Source organism: Giraffa tippelskirchi, chromosome 1 (genome assembly GCF_054371585.1).
Source record: "Giraffa tippelskirchi isolate mGirTip1 chromosome 1, T2T-mGirTip1v1.2.pri, whole genome shotgun sequence".
Classification (NCBI taxonomy): domain Eukaryota; kingdom Metazoa; phylum Chordata; class Mammalia; order Artiodactyla; family Giraffidae; genus Giraffa; species Giraffa tippelskirchi.
In genome coordinates, this window is record NC_137275.1 from 142,300,871 (window position 1) to 142,321,906 (window position 21,036).

Below are 21,036 nucleotides of genomic sequence, written 5' to 3' on the forward strand. Positions count from 1 at the left end.
ATAGATTTATTTCTGAGCCAGAGAGTAACTTTCTGTATGTTAGCAACTGGTGAAAAATTTGTAGCAACTGGAGTTATTAATTACATTTTAAATTAAGAAAAGTTTAGTAATAGTTCCTAAAATGGGGGTTGAACTGACAATGTTGAAAAATTGTAGAAACTGATTTAGCATTTAATAAATATACTTATACCTAATGGCACTTGCACAATCCAAGAATATGTCACTTTGTGTTCAAGAGAATGAAAATTGTGATTGTCAATAAATGTTCTCATAAAAAAGTATAAGGATCGTATTCAGTTTATTTTTAATAATATAAATATGTCTTTCACTATCCCTATTTTATGGAAGTTAGGTGAAACAAAATTTGTTTTGACTAATTGTTTAAAGAAAATAACACGACCATGAAAAATGATAGTCCAAACTCAGCACAGAATAAAATATATGTCATATAACATTTTCAGCTTGTTTTGTTTGTTTGTTTTTTGGCCATACCACATGGCTTGTAGGATCTTAGTTACCTGACCAGGGATTGAACCCACACCCTTGGCAGTGAAAGCCCAGGGTCCTAACCATTGGACCATCAGGGAATTCCCAGCTTGTTTCTGTTTTAACTAGAGTATTTACTTGAAAAGTATGGCAGTGTTTCTTTTAGAAATATTCATTTCCCCTGCCTCATACACCAAAAAGGATTCCTTCCTGCCTCTCTCTACAGTTAGAACTCTTACCAGAAAGTTAGCAGGCATGAGATTGCAGGCACAAAAAACTACCGATGGAAGACAACCGAAGTACTAAAAACTGTGGAAGAACAAATGGGGAGTCACAAATAATTTCAATTTACTTCAATGTTTTACTTACCATCGTTATATTCTTATTTATTTCAATTTTTATTGTTAATTATGGAACATTTCAAAATGTCAGATACCCATATACCCACTATCTAGTTTCAACAGACATTAACTTTTGCAAGTTTGGGCCATTTATGGCCGCATTCTGTTACTCCTTGGTTTATTGTGATATTGTGTGTTTGTCTCAGGGAAAATAGCTTGTTTGCCACAAATTGAAGTCTAGATGATAATCCTTTTTCTGTGGGCTTAAGATAGTTTTTGTTTGGGTTGATACTATTTGAAATGAATTATCCTTTCTTTGGCTCTTTTCTAGTCATGGTGCTTTGATACATAATTTTAGTTAAGCAATTGTATAATCTTTTCTATAACATTCTGGGCTTATGGAAGTTTAAAAATATGATCGACAAATGAAATGCTTACACTTGCTTATTCAATACCTTCTCCTATCGGATTTGCATAAAGTCTTACCTAGTGGAACTCACTTATAATGAAATCTTTTTTCCTTTTTACATATTATATTTAAAACAGCTATTTGAGTTAGATGATTCTGTGCTTTCCATGATAAAGTTAGTGGGTTTCTTTTTCACTCCAAAAAAGCGCTTTTAGTTTTGAGTTTTCTATGAACAAATTTCACTAAATATATATATATATATATATAACATGTATTATATATATTTAAATATATTTTTAAACAGTTGTTCATAAGGTTCATAATCTTTTCTATCTCAAGGCATATTTTTCATCATTTGCAAAATATCTGACTTTTCCCTTATACAGTGACTATAAATTTTGAAAACTCAGTTTCCAAGAGCTATCAGGAATATTTTAATAGAAATAAACTTATTAATTTTTGCTCTTTATTTCTTGGTCAAGAGGGTCAAGATGGCTTAAGATTTCTGTTCTTTAAAACAGAATTCATGAAATCAGCTATTTTAAGCTGAAGTACAGATGAGTTTCTTTGATTCCTATCTGCTTACTACATTAACCATGAAATACTAGTGACCTCTCAACTCAAAATACACACTTAAGTGTAGGACATGACAAAAGGCATAAAATATATTTTATTCAACTGTAGTTTATAAAGAAATTTTAAAATTTGAATCTTTCATATAGCCCTTGAGTTCAAGTGCTCTTGCAAATCTAATTTATGTAATACATCAACTGTTTAAACTGCATTTGACTTATCTTCTATAGTTGACTAAGGAAAGGATCCTTTAGGAAGTGCCAACTCATTAGGGGACATCTGATGAATATTTTTCACTTCAACTGAATGACTTTTTACATGGAGATATATGCCACCATAAATGAAATTCCACTATGAGGGAATCGGACTGACCTTTGCCAAGAATTACTTACGTTCTCACACAGAAACAAAATCTCCCCGGACCTCCGCCCCCATCCTACATCTAGGTGCAAGACGCCATGCTTGGCTTTCAGAGGATATATAGGTATTGAGAGGATATAGGTAAGTAGGCCAGTCAGAATTTCCTGCTAAGATCATCTGGCGAGTTCTAAATACGGCTCAGTATTTGCTTGAAAATTTCCAGAGATGAGCAACTTATTACAGCCTTTACCTTCAAGGAATTAAAAACCAAGTGGAAAGGATTAGAGAAGCATAAATCCCTCTGCTTCTAGACGACAGTACTGAAAATGAATACAGAGATTACAATAAAAATAACTACTGTGTTTGGAGACGGCCCGCTGCATTTCACAAAGCGCTCTCACCCAAAGGCAGGGCCTATGAGAGGTTCAGAGAGCCCTGGCTGTCCAAAAGGGGGCGAAATCAAATCTGGAGGAGGGTGGGCCCCTGGAAAAATTGCACGGGGGAGACGGCATCGGAGACGGGCCTCGAGCACCTACAGCGTTGCGCATAGGGGAGAGGCCACTCCGGATGGAAAGCTCCCCGCGTGTTCTAAAAGCAGTTACACCAGGGGGCCCATTCGATCAGTCAGGTTTTTAGAAGACCCCTGCAAATGCAGGGGTCCGACCTAGGAGGCATTTCCGCTGTGCATTTGGCTAAGTTTGGATTTGACGGGCGCACGGGGGAGCTCGGGATCCCGCAGGTGGGCACGCTCTCCTTTCCTTAGCTCTCCTGACTCTCCGCGAGACGCTCCCACCCGAAAAAGGCTGCCGCTCCCCCGCAACAGATTCCGGCACTCCGGAGCGGCGCTGCAGTGTAGAGACCTGGGTCCCACCCAGCCCCAGGGAGGAGGCGCAGCGCCCAGCTCACGCACCCGGCTCTGGGAGCCGCTTCCCGCCCCCTCCCTCCCGCGGCCGCGGCGGCGGCAGCAGCGGCGGCAGCAGCGGCCAGAGAGGGGGGCGGGCGAGGGGCGGAGCCAGGGAGGAGCGGTGACGGCGGCGGCCCAGGCGGCGGCGGCAGGTGTGGACCAGGCGGAGGTGCGGGGTATCGGCTCGCGGCCGCCCTAACGAGAGGCCGGGACTCTGGAGTCCGGACGGCCTCCCTGAAGGTGCTTCGCGTGCGGCTTCGACCCGCGCACAACTTGGGGCGCGGGCCAGGGACGCGCTGGTTCCGCGTCCGGCGCCGAGAGGAGAAAGACACGCGGACGGAGAGGAGAAGCGGCGACCTGAGGGCGGCGGAGGCTGAGGGGAAGCAGGATGCCGCCCGTGTTTGGGCCCCCTCCCCGCCCCCGCGAGGCCGCGCGGAGCGTCAGCGCCCCAGCCCTACCGGCAGGTAAGCGAGGAACGCGCGGGAAGCCAGGCGAGCTCCGAGTTGAAAGGGAGCTTCGGGGCCTGGCACACGGCAGTGCGCGCCCGGGTCCGAGGGCCGCCGGCGCCCGAGCGAGGATGCTGCGGCCGGGTCCGGCGCTTCCCGGGGCACCGCGGCCCTGGCTCTGCGCAGAACTGCCGCCTCCTCTCGCCCGCATACCAGGTTATTTCCCTGGCAGGATCTCCGAAGTCCCAGGTTCTTCGCTCTCTTCCCTTAAATCGCGAAGAGGGAAATACGGGTCCAGGGGCGAGTGCGGAGCGAGAGGTTTTAACCAGTGATGTTTCACGAGAGCCCAATTACTATTTAAAATTACTGCCGCTTTACAACTCACTCGGCTTTCCCCTCTTAGAGTGAAGAGAAGTTGGGCGTGTATATTACATCCCCTCCTGGTAAGATTAGAGTTTGTTTTCGCCACATACAGGTAGGAAAGTGATGCGTTGTAAATCCTGGCGTTTCCAGCAGTACTTCACTGCTGGAAGAGCCAGCGATCCTATAGCGAGACAATGGCTATCGCGAAAAACATGACAGAGACGTTCGCCGCTTTGGCCCGGGAGAAGTTAAGGAAAACTTGAGCATAAGTGACCTGTTAACCGGCTTCTTGCGCGACCGTTTTTGTTTCTGCATAAGTGATATTAGGACTACGAGTGACAGCCCAAAACCTACACTTGGGTTGGAGTTGAGGCTGTGGTTGAACACCCCTCATCGTCAGGAACCTCTAGTTTCTGGAGTCGGGCCTTTCAGCTTAGTTCATTGAAATCCAGGCAGCTCTGAAGTGAATTAGGAAAATGATCCTATTTTTTTCCCTTTGGAGTTTATTACCTCTGCATTAAAATGTTTCTTTCATGGACAAAAATATGAACAATATTCTGCTTTATACTTTCTTTTAAATAGATGTTGCTTGAATCCGTAAAAATTTGATTCGAAATTGACAGCGAAGTTTAGATTTAGTTGTGGAGTTTTGTGTTTGGCTGGGGAAGGGACTGACTTTTAACTTATTATTCAAGCCTAATACTGCTTATTTTTCACGGTCTCCAGACATTAATTCTTAAGTGAAGGCCTTTATCTTGATTTTAAGAGATAGATATAAAAGTAACAGTGGTTTAAGCCCGTGCATTAAAAACTATGGCCGCCCCCACTTCTTTTTTTTTAATTTGTAATAGAGCCTCATGAAAGTTGAACAACTTCCGTAACTTAGGGTGTAAAAAACCGCTTAAGTAGAATTTTAGGCCCCGAAATGAAAGTTTTTTATTTGTGTTTATCTTCGTAGAATTACCAGACTTTATGGAATTACCAGCATGTGGTGTTTATCTTTATTTATGCCACGTTAGGACTTTGTTGTAGATGCGGAAATATTGCCTACATAATAGGTAAATGTGGGGAACCCTCAAGAAGCTCCTTTAAAAAGTACAGTTATTCACTAGGTGAAATTTTATAGCTCTGAAAAGCCTACATCAGACACAAAGCTTGGACTGATAATGTGAACTGTTGGCTCTTTTTGAAATTTTAAGTAGATGATTAAGAAGGGAGGTATAAAATGTTTTATACTTGAGCATGTTTTTTAAAATGCAAGTGGGAAGAAAAGTTAAGGGTATTAATTTTGTACAGTGTAATAACTGGATAACTATTTTAGAAGCTCTAGAACGCTTGAGGAAGTAAAATTGAAAGGTAGCATAAAATCATGTATTTGTACTTTTAGAACTTTAATGAGAATGCATACTTGTAAATCTCAAATCCACAAGTGAACAGTATTAAACTGAATGAAATAGAATTTTTCTGCATATGATTTTTACTCAGATTAAAAAATATTTATCTTGATTTGCCTTAAAATCTAAGTTATAGTTACGTTTTGTTGGTAGCTATTTGGGATAATCCCAAGTACTTTAAATCATTTACATTGACAGTTTTCTTTATTAATAGATTTGTAAGATGTCTTTTACTTAGGACATTGATACTTAATGACAGCAGGTGTCATTAAATTATTTATGTAACTTACATTGCCACAGTTTTTCTTCATTTAGTGTATCTAGGTAGTTTTAACATCTAAACATCCATGGGGTCCTAACAAATTTAAACTGCAAGAAAGAAGTAGATTCAATTCCTGATTACTAGCATTTCAAGAATGAAATCTAGCTTTAAGACCAAGTGGCTTTTTGAAGACATTTAGAATACATACAATGATATGATTTTTAGAGTTCTTTTCTAGTTCTTTGAAATCTTAAAGTAAATTAGCAAAAGAATCAATAATTGTATTTTAACAGTTTCTTCATGTATTCAATAGATTGTTTCCTTAGCAGTAAGCTCCCAAGTGTTTTAAACATTTGTATGAGAACAAGAAAGTCTTTTTTTTTTTTTTTTAATGTATTTCTATAGACTAGGAAAAAAAAAAAACAACTTGTTGAATCTGGAGTAGGTCAGTCTTAAATAAGAAACAATGAAATGTGAACTTTGTATTCTGAAATGTATTTTCACTTGAGTACTTTTAAACTTTGTCCTCTTTTTAAAAACCTTTGTATAGAAAGTAAATCAGTTATTGCACTGGTGCAGTATAAGCTCCTTAATGTGTTTGCTTTATTCAAGAGTATGGAGACGTTTTTCTCTGTATCTTATGTGAGTAGTCCAGGCAGTTATCAAAATATTTTTGGTGAGGATTGGAATGAAGGGGGCTGGAAATTCAAGCATGATTATGGTGTACATGTGTGTTGGTTTGCAGCAAGGAAAGGGTGAAAAAGAAGAGTTTGGGGTCAGATTTTATACACATCAATCAGATTCCCTGGTGCTTTCTTCTTCATTGTCTAATTGACTTTTTAGCCAATATATAGTTACTGAGGTTAAAATACACAGTGGACACCAAAAAATATAAACTGGTTTGAAAATCCTTTCTCATGGCTTGATCAAATATTATCTGTATACCACTTTCCGAGCTATTCAACAGTTGAGGACAGTTTATAAATTAAATGTATTATAAAAGTTAAATAATTTCCATTTGAGAGAAATGCTTCTTTTGAGGGACTTACTTTTTAAAATCACAAATAACACCAATTCTTTGAGTAAAATAAGAATGGTTATGTTAATTACAAATTATATTTTTAGAAAGGGAAAATGTAATTTTTATTGGCCTTGGGGGCATTCAGTTTGTGGCCCAGTTTCCATTTCTCTATCTGCCCTGCCTCTTACAAAACATTGGGTACTGAGAGAGGAAAGACTGGGAGGAGAAAATTAATGAAACAAGCTATGTGGGCTGAGCATAGTTCTCCCCTGTAAGCCTGTGTCTACATGAATTCAGAACCAGAAGAGAAATTCTGAGAGTCAGATTCCCCACTGTCCTCTTACACTGATTCCAGTGGCAGGAAAGGGAGTAGCCGTTTCTGCCATTTGCAAAGCCAGCTTCAGATCTACAGCAAATCAAACCCACGAAACCTTTTAGTCTTGTCCAGTTCAGCCCCACTTCCTTGCCAAGGGCATAACAGCTGAAGTTAAAAGACTTACATTCAAACAAGAAAATTAGTGCCATTTGTGTATAGGCAGTAGCCTTGTTCAAACTGCTTTCAACCTTAATTGGAAAGAAAAAAAAAAAACCCAGAATATTATTTGATTATAAGTTTTCCAGGGTAGTATGTAGGAGACCTTGGCTTAAGAATGCAGTTAGGTTTTTCACTTATCTTGAATTACTTATAGTTTACATTGTAGTTCTGTGGTTTGTGTGTGTGTTGGGGGTGGGGTGGGAGTTACTTCAGCCTCCATAATTTGAAAGTGGCGAAAAGTACAATAAAATGGCACATTTTAACGTAACCGAGATCATATAGCACTGGTCACGTAAAGGCTGTTCCAATACTGCTGAAGTAATTCTCTGTTGGACTTTCTTCCTCATATTGTAAATATATGTTCTTTGCTTAGAAGTAATCCTGATTCTGAGACGAGTATCAGGAAAGGAAAAGAACTATGTCTAAAAACCAGTGTCATCCGACAATGGATATTTTAAGTTGTCTTTGTCAAATTTCAGGTGGACTTTGGCCTCATTAATAAATTGAATATGTATAAAATAAGATAAATCAGCTCGGAAAGGCCTTTATCAGAAACTTGTGTGTGTGCTTTTCTAGTTGATCTAAATATGACATCCAGTGATCAGTAAAGACCAATTATTATTAGACATTTGAGGTGAAACTATTTTGGAGTTTAAAAGTTGATGCAAGTAAAGAATTGGTCCCCCCCACAAAGTCAAACTGGTAAAATCTTTCTAAAATAAAATAGCCCAAGATTTGTGAATTGCAGTGCATGTTCAAATGAAAATTCAAGTCATAAAATCATTATTAAATAACTCTGTGGGGTTCTGGTAATTTTTTCCTTGGTTAAATCTGACCTTTTACCTATCATCTCAACTTCATTAACTTTAAAAAAAAGTCTCAAGAAACAGTAAGACTACAGCAATGAAGGGTGTGAGAGCTCTTTGTTGTAAAATTTACGTAGAGTGAATGAAAAGCCTTAAAAACTAGCATTTAACTGGCTTTTAACTAGAATGGATTTTCAAGTAACTAACTGGTAATACTGTCACTTGACATTTCCTTTAAATATTCTGTGCTATAACTCAAAACTGATTTCCTTTTTATAGGTAAGAGTGGAACTCTATTAAATTTAAAAAAGCAAAAGAAACAATTTATAGCTTACAGCCTGACTTTTAATAGTTTAAAATACTGCTCCTGCTGCACGTTGGCCAGCACCCTAACAATAAGATTCTATGTTGTTTAATTATTTATTTTCATTTTTTGAATTAGGATTTTTTAATGAGAAGAGTAACATTAATTTCCTTAAGTGAATATCTTTGTGTATTAACTGTCAGTTATGACAACAATAGTTTGAATTGTAATTTGAAGTTAAAAAAATTATAGGTTAGTACCTGGACTGATGTGTGCTAAGTAGCATTTTAATTGCTTCTAATAATTGGATAATTAAAATTTTATCATAGCTCTTTAATATCTTGAAACAAATTTCTAGTTTCATACCAAAGAGGAAAAAATATGACATCTTAATCTTTAAATATTAAATTAGCCAAATAATATTTTTTTCAGTATTGTGGCTTTTCAACCAAGAGTACTAAAAATATCTTTGTCGACAAAAGAAGGCTATATAGAAAGGTAATGAAAAGAAATATAAAATGGGAGACTAACCAGCTGGATTTTTTTTTTAAAAGTCTGGAGAAATAGCAGTAAATCATATTTATTGACAAAGATGAGCTAAGCTTTTGACAAAAGTCAGTTTCCTTTTAAAATAAATGTATTTAGTAGTTGGTAACAGCTCATGTTCTCTTTTCCTTTTTTTTAATTAACATATTGTGGCAAAGAGACCAATGATACTAGAAAACTAACTTATCAATCAGTTAAGAACACTTCTAAAAACATTTTTTTGAAAAGTAAATCTTCCTTCTAAAGATGTTCATTATACTAACCATTGTTAGTAGAAATTTTTTGCAAAATTTAGTAAAGAAGGCATGATATGAGAACCATATATTTCAGAAAAATACAGATATGCTGGATGGCTTCATTAGCTCACCTAAAAATGTAGTTTATACTGGGAATATTATACTATAAATGGAATAGCATGGTTTATTATTGCTGCCTTTATTTCAGAACACATGTTAATCTAGAACTAACACAAAACTTTTCCAGAATTGCCAGGGTGGGGGGTGTCCACTTCATCTAGATCTTTTATCAAAAACAAATATTAAAATGTGTCCAGTTCTTCTAATTACCAAAGCAATAATGATGACAATTATAGCTCTCTTTATTAATCATTTTCTGTGTGCCACGTTTTATTCCATGTGCTTTATCTGAATTACCTGCAGGAATCTTCACAACAACCTTACAGTCTGGGCACCATGATTATTCCAGTTTTATAGACAAGAAAACCACGGCCTGCTGAGAATAAAGAGTTCAAAGAGCTAATAAAGAGGGTGACTCTGAGATACAAACTCAAATCTTTCCTATGCCACCTCTCTGTTCTTGATTACTTTGCTGTACTTCACAATTATTAGCAGAATATTTGTGGAATTCTTGTTAAAAAACTGGGATCATTTGTATAGCAGTTGAATGTTCTCAGTTATAGCAATTTTTTTTTCTTTACTTTTTAGAACTAGTTCAAAGCCTTTCATGTCCAAGTTTGACAGACGACATAGAAGAGATACAGGTAACAATGTTTGTGACCAAAAGAAATAGGTAGTGTCTTAAAAGTACTAAGCCTGATTTTTAGATGACTTGTAAAAGTCTCTCTGAAAATCATTTCAAAAACCTGTATAGACAGTTTTTTGTTGTTGTTTTCTGGAACTGTGGCACTGGAATTGCAATATAGTTAAAACCTCTGGGACCCCTAATCCATAATAGGTGTTCAGTGAATATTTTTTGAAACAATGAATGTAGGGAATGAGTGAAAAGAAGACATTTCTTTGTCCAGGAAAGTTGTAATATGCATTTGTGTGTTGAACTGTGGTAGACAAGTTGTGGGTAGTTTACCATTAATTGTGCAGCTGCTACTGCACCTTCTTGAACCTCGGATTCCTCTTTTGTAAAATGGGAATAATTACATCTTCAGTTATTGTTGTGCAAGTTAAGTAAATGATCAATCACTTTTCTTTATTGTTACACCTGACCTTTCGTGTGGGGACAAAGTCTATAGGAGATGTGAAGATTGAGGAAAATCACCATAATTAAGGCATGAGTTTAGACCAGAGTTCATGTAACTGAACCCACCAGAGAAAGAGTAAAGGAATGAGGTGAAAAGTGGGCTTGAGCAGTAAAGGAAGGGACCTGTGTTCCAGTGCTGAATCTTTATAGTGGTGACTTGAGGCTTTAGGTAAGTCACCTGAGCTGTCGATGTGTAAACTGCAGGCACACCTCAGGGATGCCTAAGAGTATGAAGTGTGGTCCATCTTAACGGCTCTGCTTGCAAAGTTTCAAGTGCCTCCTGCCACAGTACCTCTTCTAAGGAACTTACGGAAACTCCCCTTGGGAGGACGCTGCCATTCCATATACACACCCTTCTCTCTTTCTCTCTCTTCCTTGCTTCCATATGCAAGTTAGCACTACTTGCACCTAAGCTTTTCCTTTAGCATCATTCTCCATTTCCCTTGGCCTCTTCCACTGCTCTCTATGATGGCAAAGGAGGTAGGGACTTGTTAATTTTTTATTTTGTAAAGGTTAAAGATCTTGTACTCCTGAGCAGGATAATTGCAAAGGCCCCTTTCAGGCCAGCATTTTGTGGTATCTGAAATTCAGTGTAGGGACACAGGAAAAGAGCAAAAGGATCAGGCTAAAGAGTGGACTGAGTCAGTTTGCAGGCTGAACAAAACAGGGATTAAAACGCAGAGAAACAAAGGGAACTTTAATAGCAAAAAAAAAAAAGTTCAGAGGTCAAAACAAAAATGTTAAGGACAAAATTAGACAAATTAAATTTACATGAAAAGAAAGTAAAAATGTAATGGAATTGAATGGAAATTAATGGGAAAATGACATTTAAATAGTAAAAGTAATTAAAACTCTATTTTTTTTTCCATCAGAATTCCTCTTTTGAGACCCATTGGAGCAGAGTGGTTATAATCCAGAAAAGCAGACCTTTTACGTGCATGGGAAAAAAGAGGTTATGAGGCAAATGATACTAAAAAAAACATTCTGGGACACCGCCAAATCCAGGCATTTCAAGTGAGATTTTTGACAAAAGAAATTCTAAAGTAAAGCTGTTTAAAAGTAGGAAATCGTTTTCTCTTTTTAACCAAAACAGACAAGTTTGTCACCAGAGATACTTCAAAAAAATCTTTGGAATCCACAAGCTAGTATAATAGAAATAGTACGACAAGAACAAAAGAAACTTACAGAAATACTAGCAGATGCTGGATTCTGTTTGGGTCAGCGGGGACCAGTGTAGCTGCTAGAACCTGTGGTGCTCTAGAAAATGACAGTAGTTTATGCATAATCATGTATGAGAGTGAACACAGAGGAAATGAGTGAATGTTACTTACTAGTTACCTGCTCAATCTAGCAGTTACTTAGTTAAGTAGGTTGCTGTGGATAGAAGACTCTTTACATTGGTTTTTGTTGTTTCCCTCCTCCACCCACACTTTACAGATACCACTCAGGGGAATGGGCTTGGACTTTAATGTTGGGAACCTTGTGTTTGAGTCTCAGCTCAGCACTTAATTTCTGGCTCTGTGATTTGAACAGGTCTCTTAAAAGCTCTCTGCCTCACTTTTTACATTTGTTAAATTGTGCTGTGTGCTTAGTCGCTTAGTGGTGTCTCTGACTTTTCGACCCCATGAACTGTAGCCCGCCAGGCTCCTCTGTCCATGGGGATTCTCCAGGCTAGAATACTGTAGCGGTTTGCCATGCCCTCCTGCAGGAGATCTTCCCAACCCAGGGATTGAACCTAGGTCTCCTGCATTGCAGGTGGATTCTTTACCGTCTGATCCACCAGGTTAATACTAATCTAATACCTTCCTCACGGGGCTGTGGTGAGAATCAAATGAGCTCATGTATTTTGTAAGTGTAATTGGATGATTTACTGTAATAGAGATCTTTTTGAAATCATTTCCAGTGAGAAAGTGAAAGTCGCTCAGTTGTGTCCAACTCTTTGCGATTCCATGGACTATACAGTCCATGGTATTCTCCAGAGCAGAATACTGGATTGGGTAGCCTTTCTCTTCTCCAGGGGATCTTCCCAACGCAGGGATCCAGTCCACGTCTCCCACATTGCAGGAGGATTCTTTACCAACTGAGCCACAGGGGAAGCCCAAGGATACTGGAGTATTCCTTCTCTAGGGGATCTTCCCAATCCAGGAATCAAACTGGGTCTCCTGCCTGCACAATGATGAGTTTTAATAGTAGTCAAGATGGTGGTGGTGGTAAAAAACATTTCCTGAGCACTTACTGTGCCACAGGCACTGTCCTAAATGCTTTAGATTATAAGACTCTAACCCTCACCCATGAAACAAGTACTGTTTTCATCTCTGTTTTACAGATGAGGAGACTGAGGCGATAGAGGCAGCTGGAGTACAGTAGTTGTGTTGCCCAGATAACCGTGTCACCTGTAAACCAAGTTTTCCCAACCTTGGCACTCTTGACATTTTGACCATGTTGTTGTGGGTGCCTGTCCAAGCTTTGTAGAATCTGTAACAGCATCCTGCACCTTTACTCAGTTGTGTCAACCAAAACTGTGTCTCCAGACATTGCCAAATGTTCCCTAAATTGGTTCTGGTTAGGAACCACTATTGTAAACTTATAGCAGAAATTACTTTTTCAAATGACCTTCTTAGTAACTCTTACAGTGACTCATGATCGTGATTGGGCAAATTACACATTGTAGATTTTGTGACTTTATCAAGCTGTGTACACTTGTGTGGGGGTGGGTATGAGTTAAACTTGACCCATGCTCTCTTCTACTCCCTTTCTTTATTCTGCCTCTGATGAGAGCCCAAAGGCTAAAATTGCAATTCTGCCTGTAACTTCTTTTAACTGCCCTACACACCCCCAAATCATATATTGTTTCCCCTTGCACTTGACCCACATAAACACACACACAGAGTCTTGTTTTTTTTTCTCTCTGTTAGAGGACTTAACACATTGGAATTAGTCTGCAGTAAGAATTTATGCCTGAGCCAAGATTAACAGCTGCCAAGAAAAACATACCCAGCAATGAAAAACTCACAAAGATTCAGTGAAGAAAAAATAATGTTATATGATGAAGTATATTACTAAAGTATTGGGTTTTATTTTTGCAGTATGATAACATGTTAAATTCACATACTTCAAATGAATTCAAGGCTTCTGGTCATTGTTTCTTTGTAACTTAATATGCCATTTTCAGGAGTAGCTGAGGTGTAATAAAAAGAGCAATGAAATACCTAGGTTTTAGTACTGTCTCTGCCAGACACTTACTGTGTGACCTCACCTCTTTTTTTAAGACCTCATCTCTTTTTTTACTTTACCCCACAAGTAAGATGGGGTAATGCTATGAAACTGATCGTATTGAAAGGTTGAAGTGAGAGCATAGATGTACTGATATCCAGCCCAGGTCCTGACCTGTCGGTTTTCTCCTTCCTTCCAGGACCAGTTTATCAAGGAACTTTGCCATGGTTTTCAACTTTATAATCCATGGTTTTCAACTTCAAAAAATTGGTAATTCTTTCAATGTGAACCAATTGTCTTTGAAAGTAATACAGATAACATCAAGTAGCCTATTGCAGATTACTATTACAAGATGGGATTTAGAAAGAAGGGAGGGTACATACAGTATTCTAAACCACTGAATCATGAAAACTTTACATTTAAAGATATAACAAGGTTGCCAAGAGAGGGAGAGAAAAGATTCACAGACGAACTCTTGGAGCCAAACCTTACCCTCTAATCCTAGTGACCATTTACTGATTCATCTTTTTAGTGGATATTTGAGTGCCTACTGTGTGCCAGTCACAAAGCAAATGCTAGATATATGAGGAGAGTGCCGGAGTCCAGCTCCAGCGGGTCCAGAGTTCCCTCAGGATGGACGGCGTCGCGATGCGAATGAGAAGACACAGCGAGTCTCAGCGTTTCCAAGTGTCTCCCAAGTGTCTTCCAACTTTATTGTGTTTTAAGACAGCTTTTATATTTTTAGTGGTATATAGAAAACAAATGTAAAGTATAGAGTCATACCAATTCAGCTTAAGGGACATACCAGTTCAGCTTAATGGGTATATCTTAATGGGCCTATCAAGTTAGCTCAATGGGCCAGCAGCTTCGACCCTCATCGAAGCCGTTTGCATGTCTTTAGTTACAAAAAGCCTCATTTTGTTTACATCATCTTCTGGCCTGGTGGCCTGCTAACACTTTGTGACTCTCTATTGATAAAGGTTGATCAATCAGAATACTTTTGTATAGGGCACATTAGGAAAGAATTCCTCAACAGGAAGTTTTAAGGTAAAACCTGTTTTTGGTAATTTACTCTATGCCTTGAGCTTAACAGAAAGGAATGTAGTTCCATAAAGTCAAAGAACAGCAAGCTGAAATTTAGCTCTAAGTAAGAATCATCAGTTAAATCAACAATTATCTTATTATTTGTATTAAAGCTAAACTTCTATTTATATAAATCCCTAACTATTATGCTTTCATTATATAGGCTAAATATGTTAAGAGTAAAAACATAGTGAGTAAATATAGATTAAGTAACAGTTTCATAAAGCAATATTTCTTATATTTCCTAACAAGCCTTTTTTCCTGAGAAGGGTTTTGTGCCCATAGGGGCTTTCTGTGTGGAGGCTCTCAATGTTATTTTATTATTAAGGAACAGTTATGCACATTAGCTCCAAAGGCACAGGTACATTTATTAAACAAACTAATATGTTAGCAAAAGGAATTTAGATCAGCATACTCTATATCCCAGATAATTTTATTTAGGGTGCTACCGTTCAGGGGCCTTGTTGATTTGAGGTTTCAGAATGATCTTTTTTAGAAGGGAATCAGGAAAGGCCTTTTGCCTAAGTCACAGAAAATAGGAAGAGGTTTATTATAGTAAACATCAGAAAGACAGATATCTTTAAGGTGAGCGCTGAGGCAGCCTTCCGAGAATCCCTGAGGCCTGAGAAGCCTTGCTCAAATCAGTCCTGTTTCTCATGACCCTGTCATGAGTGGGGATCTCGTGAGCTGGCTCCCGGCAGGAGAGCAAGTAACTAAAAGAGCTACTCTAGCTCTACACCCTGTCCCTTTGGAACTTAGATAGTGACCGTGTCATGTCTTTGTCCCAACTCCAATAGATATTTGCTGCCTAGAACATGAGTTTGGAAAGAGTCCTGAGACTTGACTCATTGGAAAGAATGCTGTGATCCATTAATATTGTCTCCCTCGAACTCGATAAAGGCAGTGGCAGCACAGAATTTGACAGTCCTCTGGCAGAGAGGAGTGTGGGCCTGACCCCTTTGTGTATCATGAAATCAATTATGTGCATCACCATAAGAATTATTTGGAGAAGGCAATGGCACCCCACTCCAGTACTCTTGCCTGGAAAATCCCACGGACGGAGGAGCCTGGTAGGCTACAGTCCATGGGATCGCTAAGAGTCGGACACGACTGAGCGACTTCACTTTCACTTTTCCCTTTCATGCACCTGAGAAGGAAATGGCAATCCACTCCAGTATTCTTGCCTGGAGAATCCCAGGGACGGGGGAACCTGGTGGGCTGCCGTCTGTGGGGTTGCACAGAGTCGGACACGACTGAAGTGACTTAGCAGCAGCGGCAGCAGCATAAGAATTATTTAAGAAAGGAAGTAGTGAAATAACAGTGCATTGAACATAGTGATTCTAAGTATTGCTTTGTAAAACTTTTGTTTTTGTAATGTGTCATGTATTGTGTAACAGGTCGTGATGGAAATGCATTTCCTACAGTGGGTCACATAAAACTGTAATTCTAATGGTTTCATGAACACCTACTCCTTTTTCTCTGTGTTTCATACTGGTTTTACTTTTCTGAAATTACCTCATCTGTTTGATAATTTATGTCTGATTAAAAGCAGAACAGCTCATAGATTCTAGTATTCGTTCTTCAATACATGGTTTATCCTTTGATTCTACTCTTACTGGACTCTGTATTTTGTCTGAGGTGATTAATAATTTTATTTATAGGCAGTTCTGGTGGGACCCAAAATAGCCAAGTAGTTAGAAGCGTAGGCCCTGGAATGAAGCTTGCTTAGTAATGTAGATCGTGCCACTTTGAAGCTTTGTGAACTGGAGAAGCTACTTGAAACTAGAATTCTGTGACCATCACACATCATACTTATTTTTTACACACGTGCAGATCTTGTTTCAGAATCTTTGGTTACTACTTAGGGAAACAGGTATATGCCCTCCTATTGCATGGCCAGATCATCATATCACATGGCAAGAATTTGTAGAAACAGCATCAGAGTTAAACTGGAGAAGTAAAATGCTGCTATATATCACATATTGAGAGCATGTCCACCATGAATGATTACGAATTACCAACACCATTTTAGTACTTGAGCCAGCATTGTTTGATTCTGTTTAATTCCAAGAGTGGAGGGAGATAAATGGAAGTCTGTATTAAAGGTAACAGAATATTGAAGGAAAGTATTTGGAAGGATTGAGAACAAGAAGGTAACAAGCAGGCTAATATGAAAGACCACACTTTGCCCCTCTTCCAATAATAGTTTCAAGCACAAAATCATCACTTGAAAGTCCCACAGTGATGCTTATAGTAAGAGGAAACCCTGCTGCGTGGCTTGCCTGCCTACTCCTCGAACAAGAATTAGATATTTAATACATGCTTTTAAAATAAATTCATTGAAAGCACCTGAGCTGGAGCAAGACAGAACTGGGTTTGAATCCTGATTTTGCCATTTCCCAGCTCTTTGGCCCTTGGCAGATCCCTTCAGCCTCTGGAACCTCAGTTCTATCGCATGTGAAATCGATATAATACCATATTTCACAGGGTGATGATCAAGATTAACTGAGAGCAGCTATGTAAAATTCCAAGCGTGTGATGAGTGGCCAAAAAACGTTTTCCCCAACCTCCTACCCTCTCAGAAAAAGTCAGATTTACTCCAGTGTTCTTGTCTGGAAAATTCCATGTTCATGTGAACACATAGAGATTACAGACAAGAACAATGTTTGAGGACATAGGGCAAAATGTTCCAAAAGAAACTTTAATTGCAAAGTAATTGAGCCTTTGACATCCTTCTGTGTGTGGACTGCTGGCTTTGTTACAGTGTCAGGAACAGAGGAAAAAGAGTACTCTGAGGCTATCCCCTCTACAGCCTGGCTTACTCTCTGTTGTATCTCATACCACATACTAGATAAGCAAATTGTATCGTGCACGTTTAATGTGAATTTGGCATTTCTTGTAGGTTAAGCAAGAGAGTTCCAGAAAAACATCTATTTCTGCTTTATTGACTATGCCAAAGCCTTTGACTGTGTGGATCACAATAAACTGTGGAAAATTCTGAAAGAGATGGGAATATCAGACCATCTGACCTGTCTCTTGAGAAACCTGTATGCAGGTCAGGAAGCAACAGTTAGAACTGGACATGAAACAACAGACTGGTTCCAAATAGGAAAAGGAGTACGTCAAGGCTGTCTATTGTCACCCTGCTTATTTAACTTATATGCAGAGTACATCATGAGAAACGCTGGGCTGGAAGAAACACAGGCTGGAATCAAGATTGCCGGGAGAAATATCAATAACCTCAGATATGCGGATGACATCACCCTTATGGCAGAAAGTGAAGAAGAACTAAAGAGCCTCTTGATGAAGGTGAAGGAGGAGAGTGAAAAAGTTGGCTTAAAGCTCAACGTTCAGAAAACTAAGATCATGGCATCTGGTCCCATCACTCCATGGGAAATAGATGGAGAAACAGTAGAAACAGTGTCAGACTTTACTTTTTTGGGCTCGAGAATCACTGCTGATGGTGACTGCAGCCATGAAATTAAAAGACGCTTACTACTTGGAAGGAAGGTTATGGCCAACCTAGATAGCATGTTTAAAAGCAGAGACATTACTTTGCCAACAAAAGTCCGTCTAGTCAAGACTATGGTTTTTCCAGTGGTCATGTATGGATGTGAGAGTTGGACGGTGAAGAAAGCTGAGTGCCGCAGAATTGATGCTTTTGAACTGTGGTGTTGGAGAAGACTCTTGAGAGTTTCTTGGACTGCAAGGAGATCCAATCAATCCATCCTAAAAGAGATCAATCCTGGGTGTTCATTGGAAGGTCTGATGTTGAAGCTGAAGCTCCAATACTTTGGCCACCTCATGCGAAGGGTTGACTCATTGGAAAAGACCCTAATGCTGGGTAGGATTGGGGGCGGGAGGAGAAGGGGACGACAGAGGATGAGATGGTTGGATGGCATCACCGACTCGATGAACATGGGTTTGGGTAGACTCCGGGAGTTGGTGATGGACAGAGAGGCCTGGCGTGCTGCAATTCATGGGGTCGCAGAGAGTCGGACACGACTGAGCGACTGATCTGAACTAAGCGGTCTCACAGATGACTTGTTTTTACTTCTCTAAATTTGTTAACTAAGGAAATTAGACTGTCCCCAATCTAGTCCAATAAAGGTTCCATCCAAGCTTTCACATCCTAAGAATCCTGTGATTCTTCTTTTAATTGAATCATAATCTACAGTATCCCTGTTAGTTTTTCTTCTAGTTTATATCTTCAAGACTTTTCAGCTTCCAGTTGGCTTGAGTGGTACCTATACCTGTGATTAGAACATTAACAAGAGAAATTATGTTGCCCTTGACTCTTCTGATCCCCGCCTCCTAAAAACTCTTGTTCTTATATCTCAGTAATTTCTGATGGCAGGGCTTCTTTTTAAGAAGTAGTCTGCCAAGTGAGAAGACACACTTGCCTGTGAGCACGAAAAGATGGTGTATTTGTCAAAACAGGCACTGTAATGCTTGCATTTTATAAAACCTCCTGAGAGATTGCACCTCAGGAAACGGGCACTTTAAAAAGTAAGCCTTCATTCAGCTTCCTGGGAAGCAAGCACCCAGGACCGACCTTGTTTGCCAGGCCAAAATATGCTACACCAGGATTTTTCTCACCATTCCAGGAATTTTCTACCCTCCATCCATGAATGACTTTGGTGTGTATTTTATTTTCTGCTGGCTCCTCTGTAGATCGATATTAATTTGTTGAACCTTTCATAGCTTTGCAGGACTTTTAATATGAAAGTATTCTGCTTGGTTAGTTACTAGCTTGAAGGACATGGGAATACTAACTTTGTGAGAAGGTTTTGAAATTACCACCCTGAGTATTGTGGAATACTTCATCACCACAGGTAAAATTCTAGTAGGACTGATGGAGGAAGAAAGCAAATGTTATTCCAGTAACACAGAAGATAGCTATTTTATCATCTTCCTGGACTTGGGAATATATTTATTAATTAAATTCAAATCTGCAATGTTTTATACTATTTAAATTTATGAATTAATTTTACTTTTTAAGAGTTGCTAATTCAGAAACATAATCTTTAATACAGATGATATGAAATTTTTACAGATTTACTAGAAAAATACTGTAGTTATGAGTCCTAAAGGAGTAAATGCTTTTTAAAATTTTATTAACTTAGCCAATTTCTCTCAGATCATTGTGCTTTTCACTGAATTTTGGTTATAACTTTAGGAAATGCCTGCTTGCTACAGACAAAAGTTAAGTAAATGCTAATATACAAAAGCAACATTATTTTCTAAGTAGACCTAAGAATTTAAAATGTTTTAAGTTCTTTAAACCTGTTGACCATCCTTTAAAATCTTAAAAAAAATTTTTTTGACAGCATCACAGTGAGAGATTTAAAGAGTTTGGTTTTTGCTTTTGCCAATCAGCATTTTATGCTAATCAAGTTAGTAAATTGGAAGGCTGTCAGGAGTTTGACAAACTGAATGCAGTGAGCCATTTTCTATAGAAATCAAGCCTCCCAAGTAATTTTCTATTGATAGGTTTTCTGATGTGCTCAGTCTCAGTAACGCTTCCCACTTTCTCTGCCAAGAGCCCCTGACCTCCATACACAGCTACCAGGTACTCACTTTATAAATAGTATCTGTACACACACACAAACACGAGTTATATGAAGGCTACCCAGGGTAAAGGCTTAATGTGCAGAGGTACTGCCAAGAGGGCAGGCATCTAACCTCAACGTCACCACAGTTTATAACTTCCTACAAGGAAATCAATGGGTTCTTCTAAATTATTAGATTTCCACTATTAAATACACGAGGAGTTTGTCTTTTGAGAGAGCATTCTTTTAAAGTCTATTAAAGTGTTAAAAATTCAATTATATAATTTATCAAATTTCCACAGCCTGTCTGAATCATGATGTTTGACAGTTTGACACATAGAGAAAATAGGCTGAATTCTAACCTTCGTTATTTGGAGTAACACAGATGTAGTGCTGTGGCTGTGTGGAGGGGTCTGCATAGACGATTCAGTCCATGTCTCCAGGTTTGGATTAATGGGAGTTGTGGCCTGTGATCACAGGGCCTTGAGAGTCAGAGCTGGGACTTGAAACTGGTCGGTTTCCTTCATGCTGCTTTTGGATGCAGTGGTTCTTTCACACCGAGAATATTGGTTTTAAATGGGCTTCATGCCTGAAAGTTCTGGAGAGCAAAATGTGGTGTGAAAAGTGCATTTTTATTTTGGCCTGACTTTGCATTTACTTGAAAGAAAATACAGACTATATGCTTATATCGGCACCGCCTCCTCACTTTGAGGGATATTGAACTGTGGATTAAAAAAATAATGAAGATGCACCAAAATTATAGAATGGTAGCTCCCTGTGGTTTTATTTTTAAAAAATAATTACTACTTGTGACACATTTTATCTTCAAAGTGCTTGGCGAATATTAATTAACTTTCTAAAAGTTTAAAGGAACTCAAGTCAGCTTGCTTTTTCATAGAGAATATTCGATTGAAGTCAGGTGGCATAAGATTGAGCTATAATTG

At 38.8% G+C, this 21,036-nt stretch overlaps 1 protein-coding gene across 1 annotated transcript; it reads left to right on the plus strand.

Annotated features, from left to right (window-relative positions):
* The first annotated feature begins 769 nt into the window (after window positions 1-769).
* Window positions 770-18,667, plus strand: LOC145516150 (uncharacterized). The gene is made up of 6 exons (XM_081517318.1): window positions 770-785; window positions 2,933-3,082; window positions 3,135-3,537; window positions 9,695-9,750; window positions 11,117-11,258; window positions 17,443-18,667. The coding sequence occupies exons 1-5, from the start codon at window positions 770-772 to the stop codon at window positions 11,128-11,130; spliced, it is 639 nt and encodes a 212-aa protein (XP_081373444.1). The 3' UTR covers window positions 11,131-11,258; window positions 17,443-18,667.
* Window positions 18,668-21,036: the final 2,369 nt, after the last annotated feature.

Excerpts from the sequence above, each read along its gene's own strand:
- LOC145516150 (XM_081517318.1), top strand. Across the intron at positions 3,083-3,134 it reads GCGCCCAGCTCACGCACCCG|CAGCGGCGGCAGCAGCGGCC; the intron begins GCTCTGGGAGCC and ends CGGCGGCGGCAG. Across the intron at positions 3,538-9,694 it reads CGCCCCAGCCCTACCGGCAG|AACTAGTTCAAAGCCTTTCA; the intron begins GTAAGCGAGGAA and ends TTTACTTTTTAG.